Genomic DNA, 22,033 nt, shown 5'->3' with positions numbered 1-22,033 from the left:
TCGATTTCACATTCACTCAGACCAGCAAGTTCACGGGATTTGGCAAAAAATAGTAATTTTACACGAACAAAATCTTCCATAATTTTCTCATCAGACAGTTGCCATTGCAGATGTCGATCTGAATCTTTGATACACAGCAAACAATGTTAAAATGATAAGAAAATTGTCACAGACATTTGTTGATATGGTACGGTAATCGAGATAATTGAATCAACTGTCAAAATGTCAAACTTCATTGCGTTCGACGTGATTTACAAAATTACCAACACGCTGACATCCCTATCGAAAACCAATGATGTTATTTTTATTTCAGTTGTTTTTGTTTTATTTTTATTTTTTCATACATATAAATAGATTTCGTTTGAATGAGGAAATTCTTTTATTCAGCAAGAATTGTAACAATTTATGCGGAAAATATTTTTTATGTGAAAATATTTAGAAATTAATGTATATATGAACACAAATCCGAACCGAGCAACATTTAATGAGTATGAATTCTCTTCTTTTTAGCATAATTTCTTTCATAATGTTAAATGATGAACCTTAAGGCGAAAGAAAAATGAAATTCCTGTGCGACCATTTTAAAAATATAAGACGAATAAAAAAAAGCATTAAAATTCCATGAACATAAATCTTAAAAATAAAAACTAAAATTTATCCATTAAGGCATTTTGAACTTATTCACATGCAAAATTAATAGAATTCGTTCCAAGCAAGAATCGGATTATTGTTCTTGTATTGTAACTCTACGATGTGGGTGTATAATCGGAGTGCTGGGCCCAATTTCAAGCTAAAACGATTCAGTACATCTTCGCGTCTGATCAGCAATAATGCATCGCCATCGATTTGATTATCTTTCAACAACTGCACGTACTGAGGTGCGATTGCCATGAAATATGTGCATACCTCATCACAATCCCATTTCTTAACGTCGGGCACACTTTCATGCGGTGTGATTACCGTTTTCGTATCATAATCGAATGCAGCACCACTTTCTGGCATTTCCACATCGGTTTCCATGAATGTTGGTTCCACCAAATCCTTTCTAACCGCTATCTTCTTTGTGTTTTCGACTTGTGATGGTGGTTCATATGATTCAGTATTGTTAATATCATGATCCGGTGTTGGCGATGCCTTTTCTTTCTTTATTTCTGACTCCGCTTTCATTTCGACACTTTCGGCATTTGATGTACGATTTGATGACGATTGACTTGCTGTTTGATTCACCGGGAAGGACATTGCTTTCTTTGCCTTTGCCACCGCAGTACTTGTCTTGACCTCAATTTTTGTGGCTTCTTCATGGGCAAAACCGGGAAAACCATCCGATTTTCGATTTGGAATCAATGAACGTGTAGTCGATTCGACGATCGTCGGTTTCGAAACTGTTGTGCCTTTTGTACATATGCCACATGTAAACTTCTTTTTTACCACATTTTTTGGCAACGGTGCAAATTTACTGGAACAGTGTAAATGATAGGAATTCAAGCAAATGATACATTTGTAAAGTTGTTCCTATTTAAAAGACGAGAAAATGTATTTAAATTCAAATATCAAGCAAACAGAATAATAATAATAATATACATACAGTGGGTTTAAACTTGCGACAATGTTCGCAAATTTTACATGCTGGACACTGCCAGTTATTCTCTTGATCGGCGGTCTTGAACAGTTTATCATTTCGTAGGCACGTGAAATGTCCTCGTTTGATACAATCAATACAACTGACGAATCGACCTTTTTTTATATCAGCACGGCCACAAACGATGCAACCGGTTCCATCATCAGGAATGATAAAAGATGCTGCACATATTGTACGTCGTCGATTATTGATCGTAGCTGCATTTACTGGTGGAGTTCGTTTTGTTTTTTCCACATTCGTCATTGGCTCAGATTCCGTTGCTTTCGTTGATTTTTTCGACTTTGTTGTTTCCATATTTGGCAATGATCGACGTTTATCAATCGAATGCGATGGATCATAAAATACCTTTGGCTTGCGAACACGACCACTTCGACTCAGAGCCGGTTCGGGTGAATTTTGTTGATTTTGCGAAGAAGATGACATTTTTATGTTGCCTTCACACCAGGTATTTCAAGTGAATATGAATCTTTTCAAGAAATCAATGCTTATTTTTATGTTCGCTTCGTCGTTGTACTGTTCCTAGTTGATACGAAAATAACGTAAGTTATTTATCCTTAAATTTGCTTGAATTTAATTAATAATTAAGAAATTCAAATCTTATTCGTAAAACTGTATCTGTATTATGAAATAATTCCAAAAAAACTCACAATTTTATCAAAATTTTTATGTATTTCATTTCAAGGGTCAAACAATTAAAGAAAAGCATTGACAGCTTGTGTTATTGAGACAATAAGCCGGAATTATTTCTTAAAAATACGTTATTTGTTTGAATTTATTTTTAAACCTAGTAAAATCCCGTGAAAACTTACCACTTAATGTTTATAAAACACTCAATGGAATGCGTAAAATATTCGTCGATCTGCAAATATTTCAATTTAATATTTGAGACTGATTGAGACCAGTAAGCGAATTTATTCTTGTACGCAAAGTACCAACGAAGACCGAAATATATATTTATTGCTGAGTTTGACGATAGGTTGCGTTCCGGAATTCACGTATGCCATAGACACCGTTCATTGAGTGTGTGTTTCGAACGTTTACAGTAAATTTAGAAGAATAAAAAATATAAAATCAATAAATATTGTTGGAAAATAACCCCTTGCAACTTATTTTATCGAAAAATTTAACAATTATTGAGAGAATTTGCTTGAATCAAGCCATGAGCAAGATGTCAAATATCATATATGTGTATTGATGTATTCACATGTCAAACTTAACGTCATGTATGCCAAAGACCGCGATAAATGTGTTTTTATTTACCTGAAACCAATAAACAATAAAACGTGAATAAAATTTGAGCTCTCATGTCGTGAAAATTGCACCTTCACATAACGAATCATGGACGATGAATCAGAGTTAAATTTGTACAATCACATCGATCCATTTAGTTCTGCACCGGGTCCAAGCGAAAAAGTGAATAAATCAAAGAATGCAATAGCCAAAAATCATCAGAAGAAAGCCAATTTACAACGTAGCCCAAATAAAAACAAACAACAATTCAAGGTATCTGCTTTAATATGATTTTCAAATCACCTGTATTTTTACTAATCGCAATTTTGTTAAATGTTGTAGAAAAACCAAGGTCAACAACACCCTCAGCGAATTGAAAACAAGCTCAGTGCCGCTGAATTGTTATTTTTCCCAAAGAATCATGTGGTCACTCCGATAGATTCGGCACCAACGTGTCCAATCGATTCGAACCGGAAGAAAAATTATATGGAACAAATTTGCAAAATGACTCCGGACGAACGACGAAAGTTAAGAGGGAAACGGGATGCACGATATCTACATCAAAATGCAAACAAACAATTAGAAACCGATCCAACGGTAGTAAATGATTTGAAACATGAGATATGTGTGGATCATATGATCGGCAAATGTCGAATGAATGCCGCTGATTGTTCCAGATCACACTACATGAGATATCCACGTTTCTTTGGTGTGTGTAAATTTTATATAACCGAACGATGTCTTCATGGTGACTTGTGTCAGTTTATGCACGAAGAATTTCCATGTCGTTTTTATCACTTAGATTTAAACCATCCGAAAAATTTGGATGCAAATAATTGTCGATTCAGACACGGCGGACCACTTTCGGAGCAGTTGAATCGGTATTTTAGGAAAGAAATTAGACATTGGGTGGTTAAAATGTGTAAAGATAAACCAGAACAAGTTGACAACATGCTTAAAGATTATTTGGACAAGTTTGCAGAGAAACAAGACCGATTGCAAATGGAATATGGTGTTCAGATCAATGATTCCGCCACAATTATGATGTCTAGCGATGATGGGTCGAGACATGATACCTCTCTGTCGAGTAAACAGATATTAGAAGCGAAGGGCATCACAACCATTGGACAGATTAATAAAATCCCGATCGATGATTTGCTTGAGTACGGATTGATAATGGATCAAATACTTGAAATTACCACAAGCCAATCGGGTGATTTGGAATTAGTCGATTCCATTGACGCTATTGACGAACCTATGCTTGATGAAATGTCAACAAGCTCCTCTGACTCCGTTATGTATGGCTTCTCGGAATACGAAATGAATGAAGCCGAAGCGAACATACGAATCAAACGGAGCATACTTCAGCCGATAAATGTTGATTTTTCGGTGTCAAATAATGACCACCAAACAGAAGAGCCAAATATCAGTGAAACAAATGCCATTTGCCAAGAACAAAATCACCATTCTGATTCGGACGACAGTGATAGTGAACATTTAATAATAAGCGAAGAACTTTAAAGAAATTAATATTTATTCTTAAGCAGCTTTATTTTAAATAAACAGTTTTTTTATAAAAAAAAATACAAAAAATGAAATGGATTAAATGAATTTATATTTAGAAATCATCTGTCATCATTTCGTTCATGAATTTTTTGTAGATGGCCATGAAATTGGCGACAAATGCTTCGAGATGGAAAATATGTTTGCTACCCTGTTGCATACGATGTTCATAAATGCAGGCAAATTCGACGGTCTTTGCTTTCAACGACATATCACATTTCTTCACCAAATTTTCGACCAACGTCTTGAATATTGTGTCGGCCGGAATACCTTGTGCCAGCAATTCGTACAAACGTTCTCGAACCTTTTCTAATTTGGACGGAGTTTGTTCGGAGAGTATTTGATTGGCCGTTTCACGCAGGAAGATTTGCCATTCAAGTTCCATGATCTTTTGATTGGCGGTGAATGGATACTGTTGAGCTCGGGTTGCTTCAAGTAATAGGATGGCACGGCGAAGATTTCGATTCGATTGTGTTGCCATGCGCTCGGCCAATTCACGCGGAATGTTCAAACTTTCTTTCTTGCATATTTTCTGTAAAATAAAGAATTCTTTTAATCACAAACTCGGAAAAACAGCCGAATATCAATTTTGGACAGACTATCTTTAAAGAGTATCGGTTCGGGTTTCTTTTTTCTTAATTCTAAAAAGCAACTCACCACCAAAATGTCGGAAATCTCTTCAATCTTTGGTGCGGATACACGAATGCCCAAGCAACGACTTCGAATGGCCGGAATTACGCGTGACGTTGAATTTACGCACAAAACAATACGACATGTGCTCATGTATTTCTCCATGGTGCGACGCAATGCGTGTTGTGCATCTTTGGTCAAAGAATCCACTTCAGACAATACAATCACTTTAAATTCCCGCTGTCCGCTTTGATTTAAATTCCGTGTTTGAGCAATTTGTTTGATGAGCTCAACAACAACGATGCGATCATGAATACCGGCGTCCGATGGATTTATTTCCAAATGATAGTTGCTGCCAATGGTGAGAATTTCCATTTTACGATTTGATGCCGTTGTGAATTGGAACGTTTCATTTTTGATGTGCTCAACACCTTCACCGTACAATTCTCGCAACAAACATAAAATACGCGTCTTCTTACCCGCTCCACTCGGTCCAAAGAACATTAAATGTGGAAAATCACTTTGTTTCGCTAAATTTTTCAATTGTTGTGCCTGATCTTGATGATAATCCAATTCGTCAAGGACTCGAGGACGATATTTATCAACCCACAATGCCATTTTCTTCGTAAATATTTAAAGCCGGCAAAAAAAGTTAAAAACAAAACGATTCGGTATGAACGAGATGCAATGAAGTGAGTATAAATGTCAACGATGCTCACAAAATTTCAGCGCCAAAATCTGTTTACAAGGTGGTAGGTACTTTAAACAGCGGTTCAGCGGTAGACATTTTAAACGTCATTTTAGCTGAACCACAGCACAGTCGTATGTTTGACAGATAGACCGACTATGACAACAAATTTGTTGTTAATATTATCGCCGACGACGACTAACTATACTCGTTCCTTTATTTTTAATGCTTTAATTTAAAAAAAGTTAATTTTTTTTATTGTGTCTAGTATAGTAAATAAACTTTTATAAACGATTTAAACTCGACGAAATCAATAAGAATAATTTTTAAAATACGAATAAAAATGGGTGACGGAATGGATCGTAATATGCCAGAGTACGAGCAAATGCGGTCGCTAAAAATCTTTTCCGACGAAGAAATTCTGTAAGTATTTCACCATTTTTTGCCATTTTTTATATCGTTAATCAGTGAGCAATGATGTTTTATTGTAGAAAAATAAAAAAGACGCGAGAAAATTTTGAATACAAGATCACACAACCATCCAGAGTAATCAAAGATTATGTCGAATATATAAAATATGAACGAGGTTTGATTGCAACGACCAAAGAACGAATAAAACAACAAAAAATCAACACCAGTCATTCGATTATAATGCAAATTGCCGATCGCATGAAGAAATTGTATGCTCAAGCTCTGTCAAAATTCACGAACAACATCCGCTTTTGGGATGAATACGTTAAATTTTTGCAGACATTTAAATATATCAAGGATATTTCGCCAACGTTTGAACGAATGTTACAGGTTTGTCCGATGCGAAAAATGCTTAATTTTTGAGGTTTCAATGATTTTTTTTTACCGTTTTCAGTTCCACTCAGACAAAGTCGATGTGTGGATTCGCGCAATTTTGTGGGAATTTAAAGAGAATTTCAACGATGAACGCGTCAAAAGACTGCTGCTACGTGCGCAACAACGCCACCCAACGTCTGAAAAACTCTATCTTACATTCTTCCAAATCGAATTGGAGAATAAGTGTCAATCGGATGAGTTGGAGGCATTGCAACATGCGGATGTTGTTTACAGCAGCAGCAAAAAGAAATTCACCAACATTGATTTTTACATTGAGATGCTGAACATTGTCGATAAATTCAAGTACGCCAGCTCAATTCAACAGACCATATTGGAGGATATGCGAGTAATGTTTCCGCGTGAAGAAATTTTATGGCATAAATTGGCACAGCGTGAATTGAATGGCCTGTCAACGGTTGATTCTACGATGGACTTTAGTGGTGTGATAAAGACGGAAGGCGGTGAATGCAACGGCGAAGACAGTAAAGAGGGTTTAAAAAAGCTTAAAATCGAAAATCTATCGGCTCCACCACAGCACACACTCAGAAAACGCATTGAATTATCGACTTGTATTTATGAAGAAGCTGTTAAGCAGGTATGTTTTCAGCTTTTAAATGCGACATTGACTTGGAGCTCAATTTTTAAATAATAATTTTTCATCATCGATTTAGATTGATACGAAAAAAATGTGGAACTATTACATCGAGGCCATGATGGAATTAAATAGCGATTTATCCACACAGCCGGTATTGAAGAGGTACGCTCTGCGAAGGGCATTCGAAGGAGCAAATGAATCAAATCATATGTCCGAAGATCATTATTTACAGTATATTCATCAATTAATCACAAACAATCCACAAGATGAGGCCATTGAAAAGGTCTTCCAAAAGGCGACGAAAATGTACGAGAATTCATTAGCCATATGGCTTCTGTGTTTGCGCTATTACATACAGAATGAAAATGGTTTTTCAAAGGTCCAAGAGAATTTCAGAAAAGCTAAAATCGTGCTCGGCCCAAGGGGCGCAGAAGTATGGGAATTGTATTTGATATACTTGAAAACAAACTGTACCAAAGCCGAAATACAACGCGAATTCAAGGCTTTCATTTTGGAATTGTCACTTCTAAAGTATGCCACATTCAATCAATTGAAAGCGCAAGTCTTGGAACTTGTAGCAACTACAGCCAAAATGAAACGAGCCCGTGAGGTTTATGAAAAATTCATTAAAGATCATCCCGATGGCTACGAATATCATGACATGATGGCCACGTTGGAAGCAAAACAGGTAATTAAATCGATCAGAAACAATGTGAAATTCAAAGTTAAATTGAGTTTCTGTTGCTTCGTCTTATAAATTTAGATGAAACGCGATGTGGAGAAGGAACGAGAATGCATGGATAAGTTGATAGAACATTTTGGTAAAAGCCGGGCTGATGTATGGTTGCGTTATATGCGCTTTGAACGTAATGCTGGTGAACCGAAAAATGTGAGCAAATTGCATAAAACTGCATTGGCCACACTCAATCCAGAACTCTTAGATGATTTCAGTGCTCAGTACAACTTTTTCTCAAACGGAGTCGTCTAACATATCTTATATTTAATTAGAGACTATCAAAAACTGACATAATAAATGACTTTCTATTATTGTTTTATACCAATTGACAGTGAACACGTCGATCTTTCAATTTTTGTCAATAGAATCCAAAAGACTTGCAATTGACGACTTTAAGTTATCATAAATCAAAAAAATTGTTAATTAGTTTCCGATTTTCAGACAAATATATAGTATATTAGTACTGACGATCCTAGGCAGAGTTTTTAGGCATTCAAATAAATTCCAATTAAACAATGAACAAATTTCATTTTATTTATGCAACACAAAACACATCAAAATAGATAAAATATGAAAAAAATCGGTTTTTAATAAACATCTTGTTGAAATATTTCTGGTGTTGGCATAGCTATGGTTGCAGCTAGAATAGGTTTGGCTTGATTTGATTTCAAGATCATAACTCGAACATTGGCTGTTTCCGGCGTGAGATCCGATGGCTGTAGACCATCGTCCGCATCAACAACGGCCGTCACCGGAAAGTTTATCTTGATCGGCGCACCCGGCACAATCAATGGCAACTAAAAAGGAACAAAAAAATCAGCAACTAATCCAAACAATAAATGTGTACGTTCATACCCTCTGAAACGCTTTTTTCAAAAGAAAATGATGATGGTTACTGTGTAGTAGCACGCATAAATCAGATGCAATTTTGCGCGATGACATATTCTCAATAGTTAAGAAAAGTTGAAAATCTGGTCCCAAACCACACACCTCTGCCGCTATTTTAATGGGCGTTTGGCCAATATCACCCGATATTGTACTTTCCGAAGAATTGATTACTTCAACTGTCTCCCGAGCAGCTATCAATCTCAAACGCCACAGTTCAGTTAAGAAATTGTTGTAAATTGCTGGAGCATTTTCTCGTTCCCGCACTGTTTGTTCAATAAAAACCTTGGTCTTTTTCGGGATTTGCAGTGAACCCGATCGCTCGGTATGCCGGTCATAGAAATCAATGGTCTCCACGGTAAATTCAGCCGTTCTTTTTAGAATTTTGATAATTAACGATCCCTCTACAAAATGAAAAAATCATGTTATTTTTTCCCATGGATAATGAACACGTCTTACCGATTGTAATTAAAACCAATACATGATCTTCTTGACCCAATCGACCAAAGGACATTGCCGACACAGTTTCTATATAGTATTGAAGAAAGATATTGTTTAAGGAAAAATTGTGTTTAGAATTTGAGCATCCGACTCTCATTACCAGAAACGGTAAATTGATCAACGATGACTTTATTCGAATAGATCTGCACTAGGCCGCCGCGCAACGCCACACAGACCAAAGTTTGACCAACATGAGATAGTGTTATTGATACCATGCACACAGCTGGTTCCGGCAAAGTTACGCCCCATAATCGTTTACCTATGTAGGGAAATTTGGAGAGAAGTTGTGAGAGGAATTCGAGTCCAGTCATTTAGTAAACCGACCACAGGTATAATCTATCTATAAATGATTGTTGCTGTAATCGTTTACCTTTCTTCGAATAGCATTCCAGCGTTTTGTCAATGCAAACAACAATTATCGTTTGATCAATGGGCAACAGAGATAGACCGACGGCTGGATAATCGATTTTGAAAATGGATTTTCCTTCAAACCAACCTTTTCGTAACATACAAACGTCTCCCTGGCGTGTTGCTACAACAATACGAAAATCATGGTCATACTGTCCACTCACAGATATCAAACTCGGTGTTGCGGTTATCGATGAAAAGGTACGAGCCTTCAAAAAAAAAAAAACAATTAAACATTTCGTGAATTTTATGGTTGAATTCGTTCATTTCAATTAACTTACGTGGTGCAGTACCGAAAATGATTGCGTATCCAGAATAATAATTTCACCCGATTCACTAGCTATAATAAGATATGAAATATTACTTGAACTGCTCGCATTCCGTCGAATCGTATCCATAGCAACGATTGTTGGTAATCTCTGTAATTCTTTTTCTGCATTTTTGGCAATGAAATCCTATCAAAAGACCGAAAAGTTATAATTTGCATGAAATTGGTCAAGGTTGGATGTGTGACACAGTACTTGCTGTTCATCTTCCGGTAACGAAATCAATTTCTGTGACATAAGAGTCAGTTCGCTAATTCGAATTGTTTTCAAATTTTTTATTAACTCCGGAATTTGTACCGATTTTTCAAACGGCAACTGTAAGCAAAAGACCACGATTATACATACACACACACATTCAAATTATAGTGCAGTGATTTATATTACAAATTTATACCTTTTTCCATATATCTTTTTCAAGTGGATCTATTTTTAAACCGGGAAATGTGTACTTAAAAAACGGTTTCATATTTTTGTAGAAATAAACAGCTGGTCCGATGGAAACGGCAATCACTGTTCAATAAACCAAATTCAGTTAGACCATTCCGATCTATTTTTAGATATACAACATATGTACATAACTTGCCTGGTAATTTTGGATCGTTATCATCAACATAGAATGATTTTAAGCTTGACGGAATGCCTGGTAGCGTTTGTTCGCTAACAAGTTGAGTTCCTTTGTATACTTTTAACTTTGGTTTTTCATCCGTTTTAAAACTTTGCGGAATTTCCACAATGACCAGCTTGAAATACCCATCATTTCTCAAATCAACCAATGTTAAATATGCTGGAAATGTCCGAAGTATGGTATTTTGCTCGGATTGAGCGTCTAACCACTTTTTTGATGTTCTATCGAAATACACAAATTTTGTTCTTATTTAAATAATTTTGAAAATTGCGATAAAATCACTCACCTCATTTTGTCAATCACTCTTTTGTAGAAAAATTCTGAACACGTTGATATTTCAATGTGACGTTTTTGATTCGTGTTTAGTTGCCGTTGGCTTGGCAACCAATGCTTGTCAATATTTTTTTGTCACTATGTTTGCCAACGAAACAAATAAAAACAAAAGAGATTCAATCAATTTGAAATAAAACAACCACAATTGATGACTTCTTACAACTTTTTTTATTATTATTTTTGACTTTTTCTTTCATTTGTTTTTTTTTTTTTCATCTGCAGTTTTTGAAAAATATACACTCAAAATGAACATGATTTTTTTTACTTAATTAAATTTATCGCATTAATTTTTGGTCATTTCCCGATTGCGAACCTTATGAAATATTCATGGTGGTTTGTTTAGTTACTCTTTTCTTACCTCGAAACACACTTATTAGTCAAATTTAATGTATGGGATAAATATTTGCTTTCAATGTTCTAATGTCTAATATTGATGAAACCAGTTATTTGTCTACTCAAAGGATAGTGAAGATAAGAAAGTATGAAGAAGTGTCACCCTTCAAATTCCATGCCTATCTATTTACATAGTTCAAAATGCATTGATAATACCTGCTTCATTCTCTTTTTTTCTTTTTTTTATATTTATATTGTTACCCATTTGATTTTAAAGTTTAAATTTTCTGATTTTTTTTTTATCTTTAGAATGTGTTCGTAAATATTTGTTTCAGTCACATGGTGCTAATATAGTTTGCTTGCATTAGAAATATATATCTATATATGTAGAGTTAGAGGTTGATAAAAATTATTTTCATTTGTTAGAGACAACATTTACGACGCGCTCGTGTGTGTTTTTTGGGTGTGAGAGGCGAAAAATAAGTTAAAGCTATACAATTCATTCTAAATTTGCCTAGTGAAATGACACAAAATCAGTCAGCGATACACAAGTACACAAACAAACAAAATGAAAAGTGCAGAAGATATCCAAAAATTCCGGAAGATTTCGTGCAGTGAATGAATTTAATAGTTCGAAAAGATCAAAATTGTGTCTAACGTTCACAAAAAACATTCAGAAAAGAAAATACCAAAATTCGAAATCATACAATCAATGAAAATACAATTTCACAAGGTTTTAAATACACAGTATCAATCTACACACCACACACGATATAGTAATTTTCTTTCTGATTTTGCTTGATGCTTCTTTTTTTTATAAAAAAATATATGTATATATGTACCGAACACTTTTTCAAACGATTAACACTCGGTGAGATGCATAAATATGTGACTTGAAAACGTTAAATTTTTCCATGTTTCTTATTCTTATTCGATTCCTAACCGCCCAATTTTTCTTTATTAAGTGACACAATAAAAAAAAAATGTTTGGAAAAGAAAATGTGATTTTTGTTTAAATGATGCTTTTGTTACTGTTGCGTTGATTATGTTTGTTATTCATTCGTGGTAATTGTTGGATGCAAGTCTTTCATAAACGTTTCAAGACTCGTTTTTTATCTTTTCCTAGTTTTTCTTTTCGCTTATCTTGGGCATTCGTTCGATTGTCAAGCGCATGCTTTTTCGATTGTGGACCATCATCTTTGATTGAATCACCATCAATTTTCAATGCTTTCGATGTACGTTCGGTTTGTGCATGAATTTCCGTCATCATTTTTGCACGTGACGAAAAATTATCGTAATGTTCAAGCAATAATTTACCAGCCTCTTCATTCAATGCAGACTCAGCATTTGGGACGATCAACAAACACTTTATCGTCTGCAAAATGGGAAAAAAATGAAACTTAGTATGCAACATATTGTGAATAATAGTGATGAAATAGAGATGCATACCAAAAGAATGTGTTTAATGCCCAAATCTGGTTTCCAGTCCCTTTTCAATGTATTAACGCAGATTTCACCATTGGCAGCAACATTTGGATGGAAGATTTTTGTAAGAAAATATGCTTTTGGTGGTGTTGCTGGAAAATCTTTGCCCAGAACTAATTTCACCCGGAAAAATCCATTTGCATATGGCGTACCAGCTGTAATAATAATTCACTTATTAATATTTGGCCATAAAATTTGAAAGCGTCGTTCTTGTGACATTGCCAAAACAAATATCACATTACATATGCCAACAAAAGAAAAAAACAGTGTTTACAAACCTGGTCCTTCAAGCACAGCTTGAATATCGGTTACGTCTGAATCGTTGATTTGTACTTTAATGCCTTCGGGTGAATTTGTATGGATCTCGTGCATTTCTTTTACCACTTGCCGAATGATTTGTGGCGATAAATTTTCTACATTTGATGACTGCATAAACAGCATTGCAACGATGAATCAAAAAAATAAATAAATAAGAGAACGTAAGTATGAGAAGAAACAAAACAAAAATGAGTATGAGTATGAGTACAATTAAAAATAGCCAACTATCATATGAATTTTGTGTGGCTTTTTGGAGAATGAATGATCGTGCAAAGCTGCAAATTTGATTGCGAGAATTTCTATTTAAAAACAAATTCACAACATTTGCGCTAAATAAATAATTTAGAAACACAGTAACTGTGCATACAATTGTCACTTCTTTTTTTTATTTTTATCTAACATGAATACCAAATCGATTTTCTATTCGAATCATTCGAAATTGTGCAAAGCGGATACGCGATTTGTCGATCACAATGTTAAATGTCACACAAGAAACACGGTAGAAAAAAAGAAAATATTTTATACTTACGGCATTCATTTTGTTGTTTTCGTTCTTTTTTTGGTTAATTATTATAATGAATTATTTGGAGATTTAAATTTAAATTGGCTTGGAATTGGTTTTTGTACACTTGCAACAGAAAACCGTTGAGTTTTTTTTCAACTTCGTATATGCTTTAGTTTTGTGTATGTATCAATATAAACTTGTTTCACGTTTCTATATTTTGGTTCGGTTGATTCGAATCTGCGACTTGTTCTGATGAAACGTCGTTCTCTCGCTCTCACACAAATGTACTTTTTTGCATTTGTTTGTATTGCACGAATTATGTACGAACGATTATAACTATATTTCGAATTACTTCTGTTTCTCTGGTTAGAGTTTATGACTGTTGTTTATTACTTTTATGCCACTATTAACACGGTTAAATAATCTATTAATTTGGAATACATTGACTAATTACGAAATGACGAAACGAAAAAAAGTCAAAACTATATTTGATTGAAACGTCGCTAACGACAGAGTTGAAGACAGAACAAAATAAATATGTCTATTTGACTCTAAGATTTAATGAACGCTGTGTGTATGTGTGAATAAAGAAAAACTCATGCCAACCGAAAAATAGTGTGTATGCGTGATAAACGAACGAACGACTAAACAACATACAATGCTTCGAGACGTTTTCCAATGTGTTTTATTGTTGTTGTTGTTGCTGCTACTGCTGCTTTGCTCTAGTCTAGTAGAAACAAATACACACACGCACCATAGACCTATAGACCGTATTTCTTAGATTTGAATTGAATTCAATGCGTTCTCTCTTTTCAACTCGCTTCAATTGAATCAAGTGCTTCCCATACTGTGAATATGATGAAAACGACGCGCTATACTGTCAAACCATGTTTTGACTATTCGTTAAACAATCATCACATACATTCGTCTCGCTCACTCTTGCGCAATGCCATTGTATAAACATACCACATTTGAAGCGAGACACTATACCATGCCGTGCAGTACAGTCAGAGCATTTGTGTATTCAACGGTTTTTGGCGAATTCGATCAATGTCACATCTGCATCTCTTTTCGCCACCACAGCGAAATGCCGATTTGAAAAAAAAATTCTGTGCAACTGGCAACTAAAACCGAAATCATCACCTTCAATGCTCCGAGAAAAACACATTTCGATGATGAATGTGCTGTGTGCGTAGTTTACACAGACGAATATAAATATGCACGGATGTCAAACATTTACCGATATTTACACGGAATGACACTTTGAGACAACCTTTTTTTAAACATTGCACATCACAATTTCACAATTTCACCACTATTACTTTTTGATTGATTTTTTTTCGGAAAAGTGAAGATTTTCTTAGTTTTAAATTGCATTTCGCATGAAATTACATTTTGAATTAAAAAAATGGTACGCGAAAGACGTAAATCGTTTTATGTGGCACGAGATAAAATTACCAAAACTTGTAATGTTCTGAATGCGCCATCACAATCAACTATTGTGCAAAGTAATCCACAAAAAAGGGCACGGAAACGATTAGAGCAAAAACCAAAGCCACAATCTCAACCGGTTCGATCGAGCAATCGCTTAAAAGGAATTCCTGCTACTTTTGTTGACATTAGCTCGAGCTCGAGAAAGCAATCTACCAAAACATCGGATAATTCATCAAGTCAAGTCGAAAGTTCTGAAAATGTCGACCGGCCACAACGAATTCAATGTCGACGTTTTACCCTGGCATTGGAACGACTGAACTCAGATAAAATCAATGAATTAATTGGCGCCGCACGAAAACGACAAAGGAGTTCATCTCTATCAGATGATGACGTCGTTCAGCCAGATCGAAGATTGAGCTCATCGGAGCCATCGAGTAGTAATATCGCACAGTCATCAGCGAGAAAAATAAGAATGCGACGGTGCACGGTAAATATTGAACGAATTGATACATCACACTACGAAGATGCGCCGCCGACAATCGAAAATCGTGAAACCTTGCCACATGATGAGCCAGATGCAACACAATCAGTTGCATACGATGATATTGAAGATGAAATTGACTTGAACACATTAACAGTGCCGTTGGGGGATGGAAATGAGCCCGATTTGTCATATGAACTTAATGAACAAAATGAATTTGGTGATGATCTCAACGTGGTTTACCAGCAATCGACATCAATGGATATATTGGGACACTGTGAAAGTGCCACTTCATTTGTTCACGTACGGGGAATGAGCTCAGTCATTTCCGATCAAAATATTCGAAATAATTCAAGGATGCCATTGTGTGATCGAACATGGACCCCGGCTGCCATTGTTTCTCAAGCAGCAATTGAACGACGACATCGATATTCACAGCACTCCGGAGATTCAGATATTCCATTGAACCAATTGAAACATTTGTTGGTAAGGGATGATCAAGAAGATATCACTACCTACTACAATGGATCATCGGATGACGATGAAACCACACATTATTCGCGAGCTTTGGTGCCATATGAACCGCGACAACATCAACAACAAGAAGAAGTGCAAATGTTTACACAAAATTCATGGGATAATTTCCATGCGGTTAATTCCACTGGCGTTGAATTTTCACGGTCCAGTAATGAACGTGATTACTTCAGCGAAACTGGCTTCGTCGAACCAAAAACATGTTTTATGGACTCGAGTAACATTTCATATGGTCCGTTCATCAAATACAAAACCATCACATTTGCAGTCAACTGTTTTGATCATGGCGACGAAAACATTGAACATCATTTTCTGAGTAAATTCAATCGCAAGCATTTCGCAGCTCTAAGTACACAGTTCTCAGGGTATTTGTATACAACGGATATAACAGGTGAGTTTGAAACTCTTACAGATCGGTATAGAGAAGTTGAGAAGTATTTTCACTTTTAGCCCGTTTGCTGTTCAAATATTCAAACGTGAATACAAGTCAAATTCGTGTATTGAAATATGGCGAAACGATGGTGATCCGAGGTGCAAATGTGACGGCAATTGAAGTGCCACAGTAAGAAGAATGAGATTTGTTTTTTTAATTGACATCAATTACCGTAACCATTTTTTAAATTGAAACCAATAGATTTCCGGGCGGTGCATTATTCTTGTTCGAAGCCACAGACGAAAAATCAATAGTGCATGTTGGAGATTTTCGACTAACGAGTGAACTAGAATTGGATACAAAACTAGTGAATACCAGCATCAACCATGTTCGATTTGATAAATCGTAAGTGTATTTTCCCACAATTGTCTAACGTGATCAATGTCAGTCAGCGCTTGTTTTAATATGACTTTTCTTTTCGGTGTTTTTTTTTTTTAGAATTTTATCGCGTTTATTTTACCATTTCAAACCGGACGGTACAGATCGATACATGGATTTGCTGATTGAAACGGGTGAATTCAGTAAGACTAGCAAACTGAATGGTCTGAGTCATATTATTGCAATCGGAGCATTTGAGATTGGCATGGAATCATTAATTCTTCGTTTAGTTGCTAGTTTTCGATGCAGAGTATATATGTCCAAGGAACAACGAGATTTCCTCCAAAGCATGGAATTAGGTGACGATCCCGATTCTTCAATTCAAAAGCTATTCAATACATGTGTTGATAACCCAAAGGATGCATTCCTTCACGTTCTGCCTGTTGAAGACATAACGATGGAAGTGAGTCATTTATTTAATTTTCATTCTAAAAAAGGCGGAAGTAACTAATTATTTGTTTTAACTTATTGATTTTAAGAGACTGATAACTTATGTAACCGCACATAATTTTCATCGAGTTCTGGGAATTCGTCCTCGTGGATGCGACATATCTTCACAAACAGTCATTGAATCGGTGCATAAGATAGTGGGTAAGATTAATGCGTACAGTCTCAATGAGATAAGCACACACTTACAAGGTCGCTGTTATATACAGATATGAAATCATGAACAAATTATTGAAAAAAAAAAATCATTTCGTATATCAGCGGCTAAGATTCACAAACTTTGATGATGTAATCTCTTCCATTCTTTTAACAGACATTCCAAATCCATTGATTGGGGACATCAGAGAATATGATCGATTCGTCCGAATGCACGTAGACCAAGACCAGATCATTAATCCACACGATTATGGTAGCGAGAATCCTTGTCGTACTGTTGTACGATCACAACAAAATCAAAACCAAAACTACGATTATTATTAGAACATTGAAATCAAATCCGGTAGCAGCGATATATGTAAGTCATTGTATATATTTTAAAAAGTGAAAGTAATTTGAAATTCCAAATAATACTTAAAATTTATGCATGATTATCGTGCATACAAAGACCATTATGATGTTATAAATACTGGTTTGAGAGACAACGCAACATCAGTTGTGTGTGATTTGCTGATTCCAAAACACTGTTGTGTACTCTGTCGAGTGCAACTTTCTCCAAAATGTTTAATGATATATTTCGACAATGAGACACACTCAAATGGAATGTAAACATGCGCCCGTATTAGCGTACACATCAGACGGACAGACACTTTGACTGTTTTTGCCGTTCTCAATTAGGCGCGTCAGAATTCATTGAACCAAGCAATATTGCAATGCATTTAAAGGAAAAACGTAATTAGTTAGGAAATTGAAAAGTCGTTTGGTCTTGAGCCGCACTCATAGCCAGAACCAGACACATCAACAGTCCGTTGAAACTTCGCTTATTGCTTTTAACTGTGTCGCAACGCAGTAATTTACCGTTTAAATTTTCATCGCTTACCACACAATATAGCGGTATTGTACGAAGGTAGGGATAGTTATTTACATTCAAACTATATACATATTTCAGTTGTAAAAACTCCATACAAGTCAGTCAACTGAAAATTATCGAACGATCGACATAAACTATTGTCGCCGACACAGTTCATTTTACCGATTTTCGATTTCTTTGGTTTTGTTTTTCGATTGTAGATCAAAGTATATAATTCATTCAAAATGATCGAAAGTGTGAATTTATCGAGCATCCATTCAAATAGCCAATATAACAAGAACAGTGAATCGCTCATCAACAATAATTATCGTCTTACATTTCCATATAGTATTAAAACCGTCGATCCGATTATTAACCAAAATTTACTTGACGACTTCACTGGTACATCCATTTTGTTTATTTTTATATTTTAAGACAATGAAGTAAATTAAATTAAGAATCACGAATTTGTATTACAAATAAACAAGTGTATGAAAAAAGAAACGACCGTGTTTATAAAGACAGAAAAAAACGTTATGTCAACACGTTGTAAAATGTTAAACGGAAAATGAAATTTGATGATTTAATATTTATTCACGCCATTTAGTTATGCAAGCAACTTTCAAAATACGAACATTTTTTTACTTGAATTTTTATTAGTCGGAAGTTACAAATGCACAAAAATAATGGGTGGCGCTTTGTGGTTTTTTTGTCCCATTTTTGAGGTGATGAGAAAATATGCATCGAGCAATGAAATGCATTAGTATTTGTATAAAATGTGATTCTTGTGAAATTCAAGTAAAAGTAAATATTTGTCTAAATTAACTGACTGACGAGGTCGTCGCTTCAAAAATCATATTTTAAACAGATGAGTATGATTATTTCCAGTTTGTTTGGTGCAATTATTTTTTTCATATTTTTGATCTCATTGAAAAATCGTTACTCCGTAGAACAAAACAATTCATTTGGCTGTTAGCTCTCAACCATTTTTTTTTTTAAACAAAAACAGTGAAGTCTAAGCAATTGATATTATTATTATGAATGAACTGAACCATAACAGCTTATATTTCTTATGAAATACGCTTTCGACTTCAGTATTCTATTCAAGTGCAGAATGCAATTTGAATATTTTCGTTATATGGAAAATTTGTTCAAATAACTGCGGTTTATTATTCCGAATATTCTAAGAAAACTATAATAGTATTTATTTATGCTTTAAAATTTATAATGTTTCGTTTACGATCTTTGCTCAGTTAGTTATTTGTAAAATGATATTTCTACGGGCAAATGACTATTTGCTTAGTTAGATGTTATCGAAAGCATTGATAAAAAATGAAAACCACACATGAAAATCACACATTTTGTGAGAAAATGTAGTTAAAGATTCCGCATTAGAATTGATCTTCTTTCATGCATCTAAAATGCATCATGTTATCTATTCGGTTCGATAAGACCGACATTTATTAGCATTTCTGATTAATCTTTAAATCTTGCAAAAATAAACAAGAATAAAAAAAACTTAGTTATTCTGATAAAAATTTACGTGAAATTGCTTGTGTTCACAAGAATGTATATAGGATTGTGAATAAAGTGCATGCATTTAAAACAAGTCATTTGCCCCTCGTGATATTTCCAATGAATATTGAATGAGGTGTTTGAAATGAAAAATAATAAGATTTTTGCATCGGAATTGCATATCCGATTTGTTTCGACGCGAATATCAAAAAACATCTGGATTGCAGTTCATAAATATTAACCAGCAAACCAGTTATGATTACCTGTGTCTCATGCACACAACAAGCTAAGCTCTTTGTTGAATAAAAACTTTGCATTTTATGTACTTATGATCGTTGAAAGGAAGTTATTGTTTTACAATTACGTGTAAAATAGCACACTTGTTGTAGACGATATTATTTGAATGATTCCAAATGAGATTGTTTTTATTCTAACTATAGGTGAAAAAGATGGATTCGTACAGGTCGGTCCAAAGAAGTATCTATTTCCGGGTACATTTAAGAAGCATGCAGAGCATTTTTACAATTTCCAAGCACGCAATGATGACATTTGGATTGCCACTTATCCTCGTTCGGGAACCACATGGACCCAAGAATTAGTTTGGATGATTGCCAACGATTTGGATTATGAAGCAGCACAACGTGACTTTCTCACCAAACGATCACCATTTTTTGAGTAAGTATTTTGCGGCAAATATTTATTTTTTTCGATGGATTGCTGATCAACTGACTAATTCAGTGGTTTATTTAAAGAGTCCGACCATTAATAGTAATTTGTTTATTTTTATTTAATCAGATTCTGCGTTTTCATGCACGATAAAACCAAGAAAATGTTCATTGAAGAACACGAAGGCAATGTACAAAATCAAGATATGATCCGAACTATAAGCGTTCCCGGCTATGAATTCATTCCGAATATCACTGAAAAACGATTTATAAAAACACATTTGCCATTTTCATTAATGCCACCGAGCGTGATGAATGAACGTGCGAAAATAATTTACGTTGCTCGTAATCCAAAAGATGTTGTCGTTTCATATTATCACCTTTCCCGTTTGTATCGAACCACCGGCTATGTTAACGATTTTGATAAATTTTGGGAGTACTTCGAAAACGATTTAGGTAAAGCAATTTCTTACTTCTTTTTTTAAAAAGTCTCTTTTTCTTTGAAACGAAAGAGAAAAGACATCATATTTATCTGAATAATCAAAAATTGTTTTATTTTTATCTGATCAATTTAGTTGCTTGGTCTCCATACTGGGATCACATTAAAGAAGGATATTCGCATCGTCACGAACCAAATGTCTTGTTCATGTTCTATGAAGAAATGAATAAAGTAAGTTAAAATCGTTGGTCTTTTCTTGCCGATTTTTATTGAAAACCATTTTTACAATTTAAATGTTCATTAAATTATAGGATTTACCAGCGACGATTTCAAAGGTGGCAAAATTCCTAAACAAAACCATGAACGAAGAGCAAGTGGCAAAATTGGCTGACTATTTAAATATAGAAAATTTCCGAAATAATGCAGCTGTAAATCAGCATGAATTACGCGAGCTTCGCATTTTAAATTCAACCGAACCATCGTTTGTTCGTAATGGCAAGTCCACACGGAAAGGATGGCAAAAAGAATATACACCGGAAATAATTGAACGGGTAGAAAAATGGATTGAAAAAAATTTGGCCGATACAACTCTACGCTTCCCGGATTTCTCTTAAATAAAACATTTTGTTAATGTTTTCTCCCCAAATTCTAATTTATTTTTTTAATAATTTAAAAATAGACAAAAAGTATGCATATGCCTTAGTTTGTAAGTGTTTCGATGTATCGTCGATTGTTACCGGATTTGGTGATTTTTTTTGTAGCATTTTGATTATGATTGAATATATTTTTAGTTGAATAAAAACGCCCTGTGTTTCTTCTTATTGAATTCGCCATTGTACTAAAATCAATAAATGTATGCGCTGGCAATACTACATAGGAATCGAGGCACCATCGCGTTAAATATATACCAAACAATAATCAAAACAAAAACAGCAGTTCATTAGCAAGCGCCAGTGTGCCATGAGTATGTATGCGTGTGTGAGTGTGTGTGAGAGTGTGAGCACTAATACAAGCCAACGGTTTATTGTAGTTTTTAGTACAACTGGCACCAATAC

At 34.8% G+C, this 22,033-nt stretch overlaps 8 protein-coding genes across 9 annotated transcripts; 4 read left to right on the top strand and 4 right to left on the bottom strand.

The window, feature by feature from the left end:
• Nucleotides 1–360: 360 nt before the first annotated feature.
• On the bottom strand, nt 361–2,565 carry LOC116343262 (supporter of activation of yellow protein). Its single transcript, XM_031771237.1, has 3 exons — nt 2,449–2,565; nt 1,586–2,158; nt 361–1,512 (listed from the first exon to the last, which is right to left on the bottom strand). The coding sequence occupies exons 2-3, from the start codon at nt 2,060–2,062 to the stop codon at nt 694–696; spliced, it is 1,296 nt and encodes a 431-aa protein (XP_031627097.1). The 5' UTR covers nt 2,063–2,158; nt 2,449–2,565; the 3' UTR covers nt 361–693.
• A 297-nt stretch (nt 2,566–2,862) lies between these two features.
• LOC116343194 lies at nt 2,863–4,452 on the top strand. The gene is made up of 2 exons (XM_031771128.1): nt 2,863–3,142; nt 3,212–4,452. The coding sequence occupies exons 1-2, from the start codon at nt 2,978–2,980 to the stop codon at nt 4,388–4,390; spliced, it is 1,344 nt and encodes a 447-aa protein (XP_031626988.1). The 5' UTR covers nt 2,863–2,977; the 3' UTR covers nt 4,391–4,452.
• Nucleotides 4,395–5,797, bottom strand: LOC116343195 (replication factor C subunit 3). The gene is made up of 2 exons (XM_031771129.1): nt 5,090–5,797; nt 4,395–4,964 (listed from the first exon to the last, which is right to left on the bottom strand). Exons 1-2 carry the CDS (start codon nt 5,678–5,680, stop codon nt 4,488–4,490), a joined length of 1,068 nt encoding a protein of 355 aa, XP_031626989.1. The 5' UTR covers nt 5,681–5,797; the 3' UTR covers nt 4,395–4,487.
• Nucleotides 5,798–5,921: 124 nt separating this feature from the next.
• LOC116343240 (U3 small nucleolar RNA-associated protein 6 homolog) lies at nt 5,922–8,263 on the top strand. Its single transcript, XM_031771198.1, has 5 exons — nt 5,922–6,173; nt 6,242–6,551; nt 6,616–7,191; nt 7,268–7,879; nt 7,955–8,263. The coding sequence occupies exons 1-5, from the start codon at nt 6,094–6,096 to the stop codon at nt 8,177–8,179; spliced, it is 1,803 nt and encodes a 600-aa protein (XP_031627058.1). The 5' UTR covers nt 5,922–6,093; the 3' UTR covers nt 8,180–8,263.
• Nucleotides 8,264–8,513: 250 nt separating this feature from the next.
• Nucleotides 8,514–11,024, bottom strand: LOC116343357 (Bardet-Biedl syndrome 1 protein homolog). The gene is made up of 10 exons (XM_031771376.1): nt 10,959–11,024; nt 10,631–10,893; nt 10,442–10,557; nt 10,243–10,362; nt 10,003–10,176; nt 9,684–9,930; nt 9,414–9,572; nt 9,272–9,340; nt 8,783–9,216; nt 8,514–8,724 (listed from the first exon to the last, which is right to left on the bottom strand). The coding sequence occupies exons 1-10, from the start codon at nt 10,961–10,963 to the stop codon at nt 8,515–8,517; spliced, it is 1,797 nt and encodes a 598-aa protein (XP_031627236.1). The 5' UTR covers nt 10,964–11,024; the 3' UTR covers nt 8,514.
• A 191-nt stretch (nt 11,025–11,215) lies between these two features.
• Nucleotides 11,216–14,363, bottom strand: LOC116343224 (ubiquitin-conjugating enzyme E2 S). Of its 2 annotated transcripts, XM_031771167.1 has the most exons (4): nt 13,671–14,363; nt 13,102–13,249; nt 12,788–12,978; nt 11,216–12,713 (listed from the first exon to the last, which is right to left on the bottom strand). In XM_031771167.1, the coding sequence occupies exons 1-4, from the start codon at nt 13,677–13,679 to the stop codon at nt 12,426–12,428; spliced, it is 636 nt and encodes a 211-aa protein (XP_031627027.1). In that variant the 5' UTR covers nt 13,680–14,363; the 3' UTR covers nt 11,216–12,425. The 2 variants fall into 2 exon arrangements, with proteins under 2 accessions (XP_031627027.1, XP_031627026.1); XM_031771166.1 differs by lacking the exon at nt 13,671–14,363 and having other exon boundaries at nt 13,102–13,264.
• Nucleotides 14,364–14,961: 598 nt separating this feature from the next.
• LOC116343223 lies at nt 14,962–20,421 on the top strand. Its single transcript, XM_031771165.1, has 7 exons — nt 14,962–16,486; nt 16,546–16,657; nt 16,730–16,873; nt 16,967–17,309; nt 17,386–17,497; nt 17,667–17,867; nt 20,315–20,421. The coding sequence occupies exons 1-6, from the start codon at nt 15,055–15,057 to the stop codon at nt 17,831–17,833; spliced, it is 2,310 nt and encodes a 769-aa protein (XP_031627025.1). The 5' UTR covers nt 14,962–15,054; the 3' UTR covers nt 17,834–17,867; nt 20,315–20,421.
• LOC116343454 (sulfotransferase 1 family member D1) lies at nt 18,605–21,592 on the top strand. Its single transcript, XM_031771503.1, has 5 exons — nt 18,605–18,761; nt 20,315–20,549; nt 20,670–20,995; nt 21,115–21,209; nt 21,290–21,592. The coding sequence occupies exons 1-5, from the start codon at nt 18,605–18,607 to the stop codon at nt 21,590–21,592; spliced, it is 1,116 nt and encodes a 371-aa protein (XP_031627363.1).
• Nucleotides 21,593–22,033: the final 441 nt, after the last annotated feature.

Source organism: Contarinia nasturtii, unplaced genomic scaffold (assembly GCF_009176525.2).
Source record: "Contarinia nasturtii isolate CC-2019 unplaced genomic scaffold, AAFC_CNas_1.1 Cnas_scaffold_993, whole genome shotgun sequence".
NCBI classification, from domain to species: Eukaryota; Metazoa; Arthropoda; class Insecta; order Diptera; family Cecidomyiidae; genus Contarinia; species Contarinia nasturtii.
This window is presented reverse-complemented; position numbering and strand designations above follow the sequence as displayed.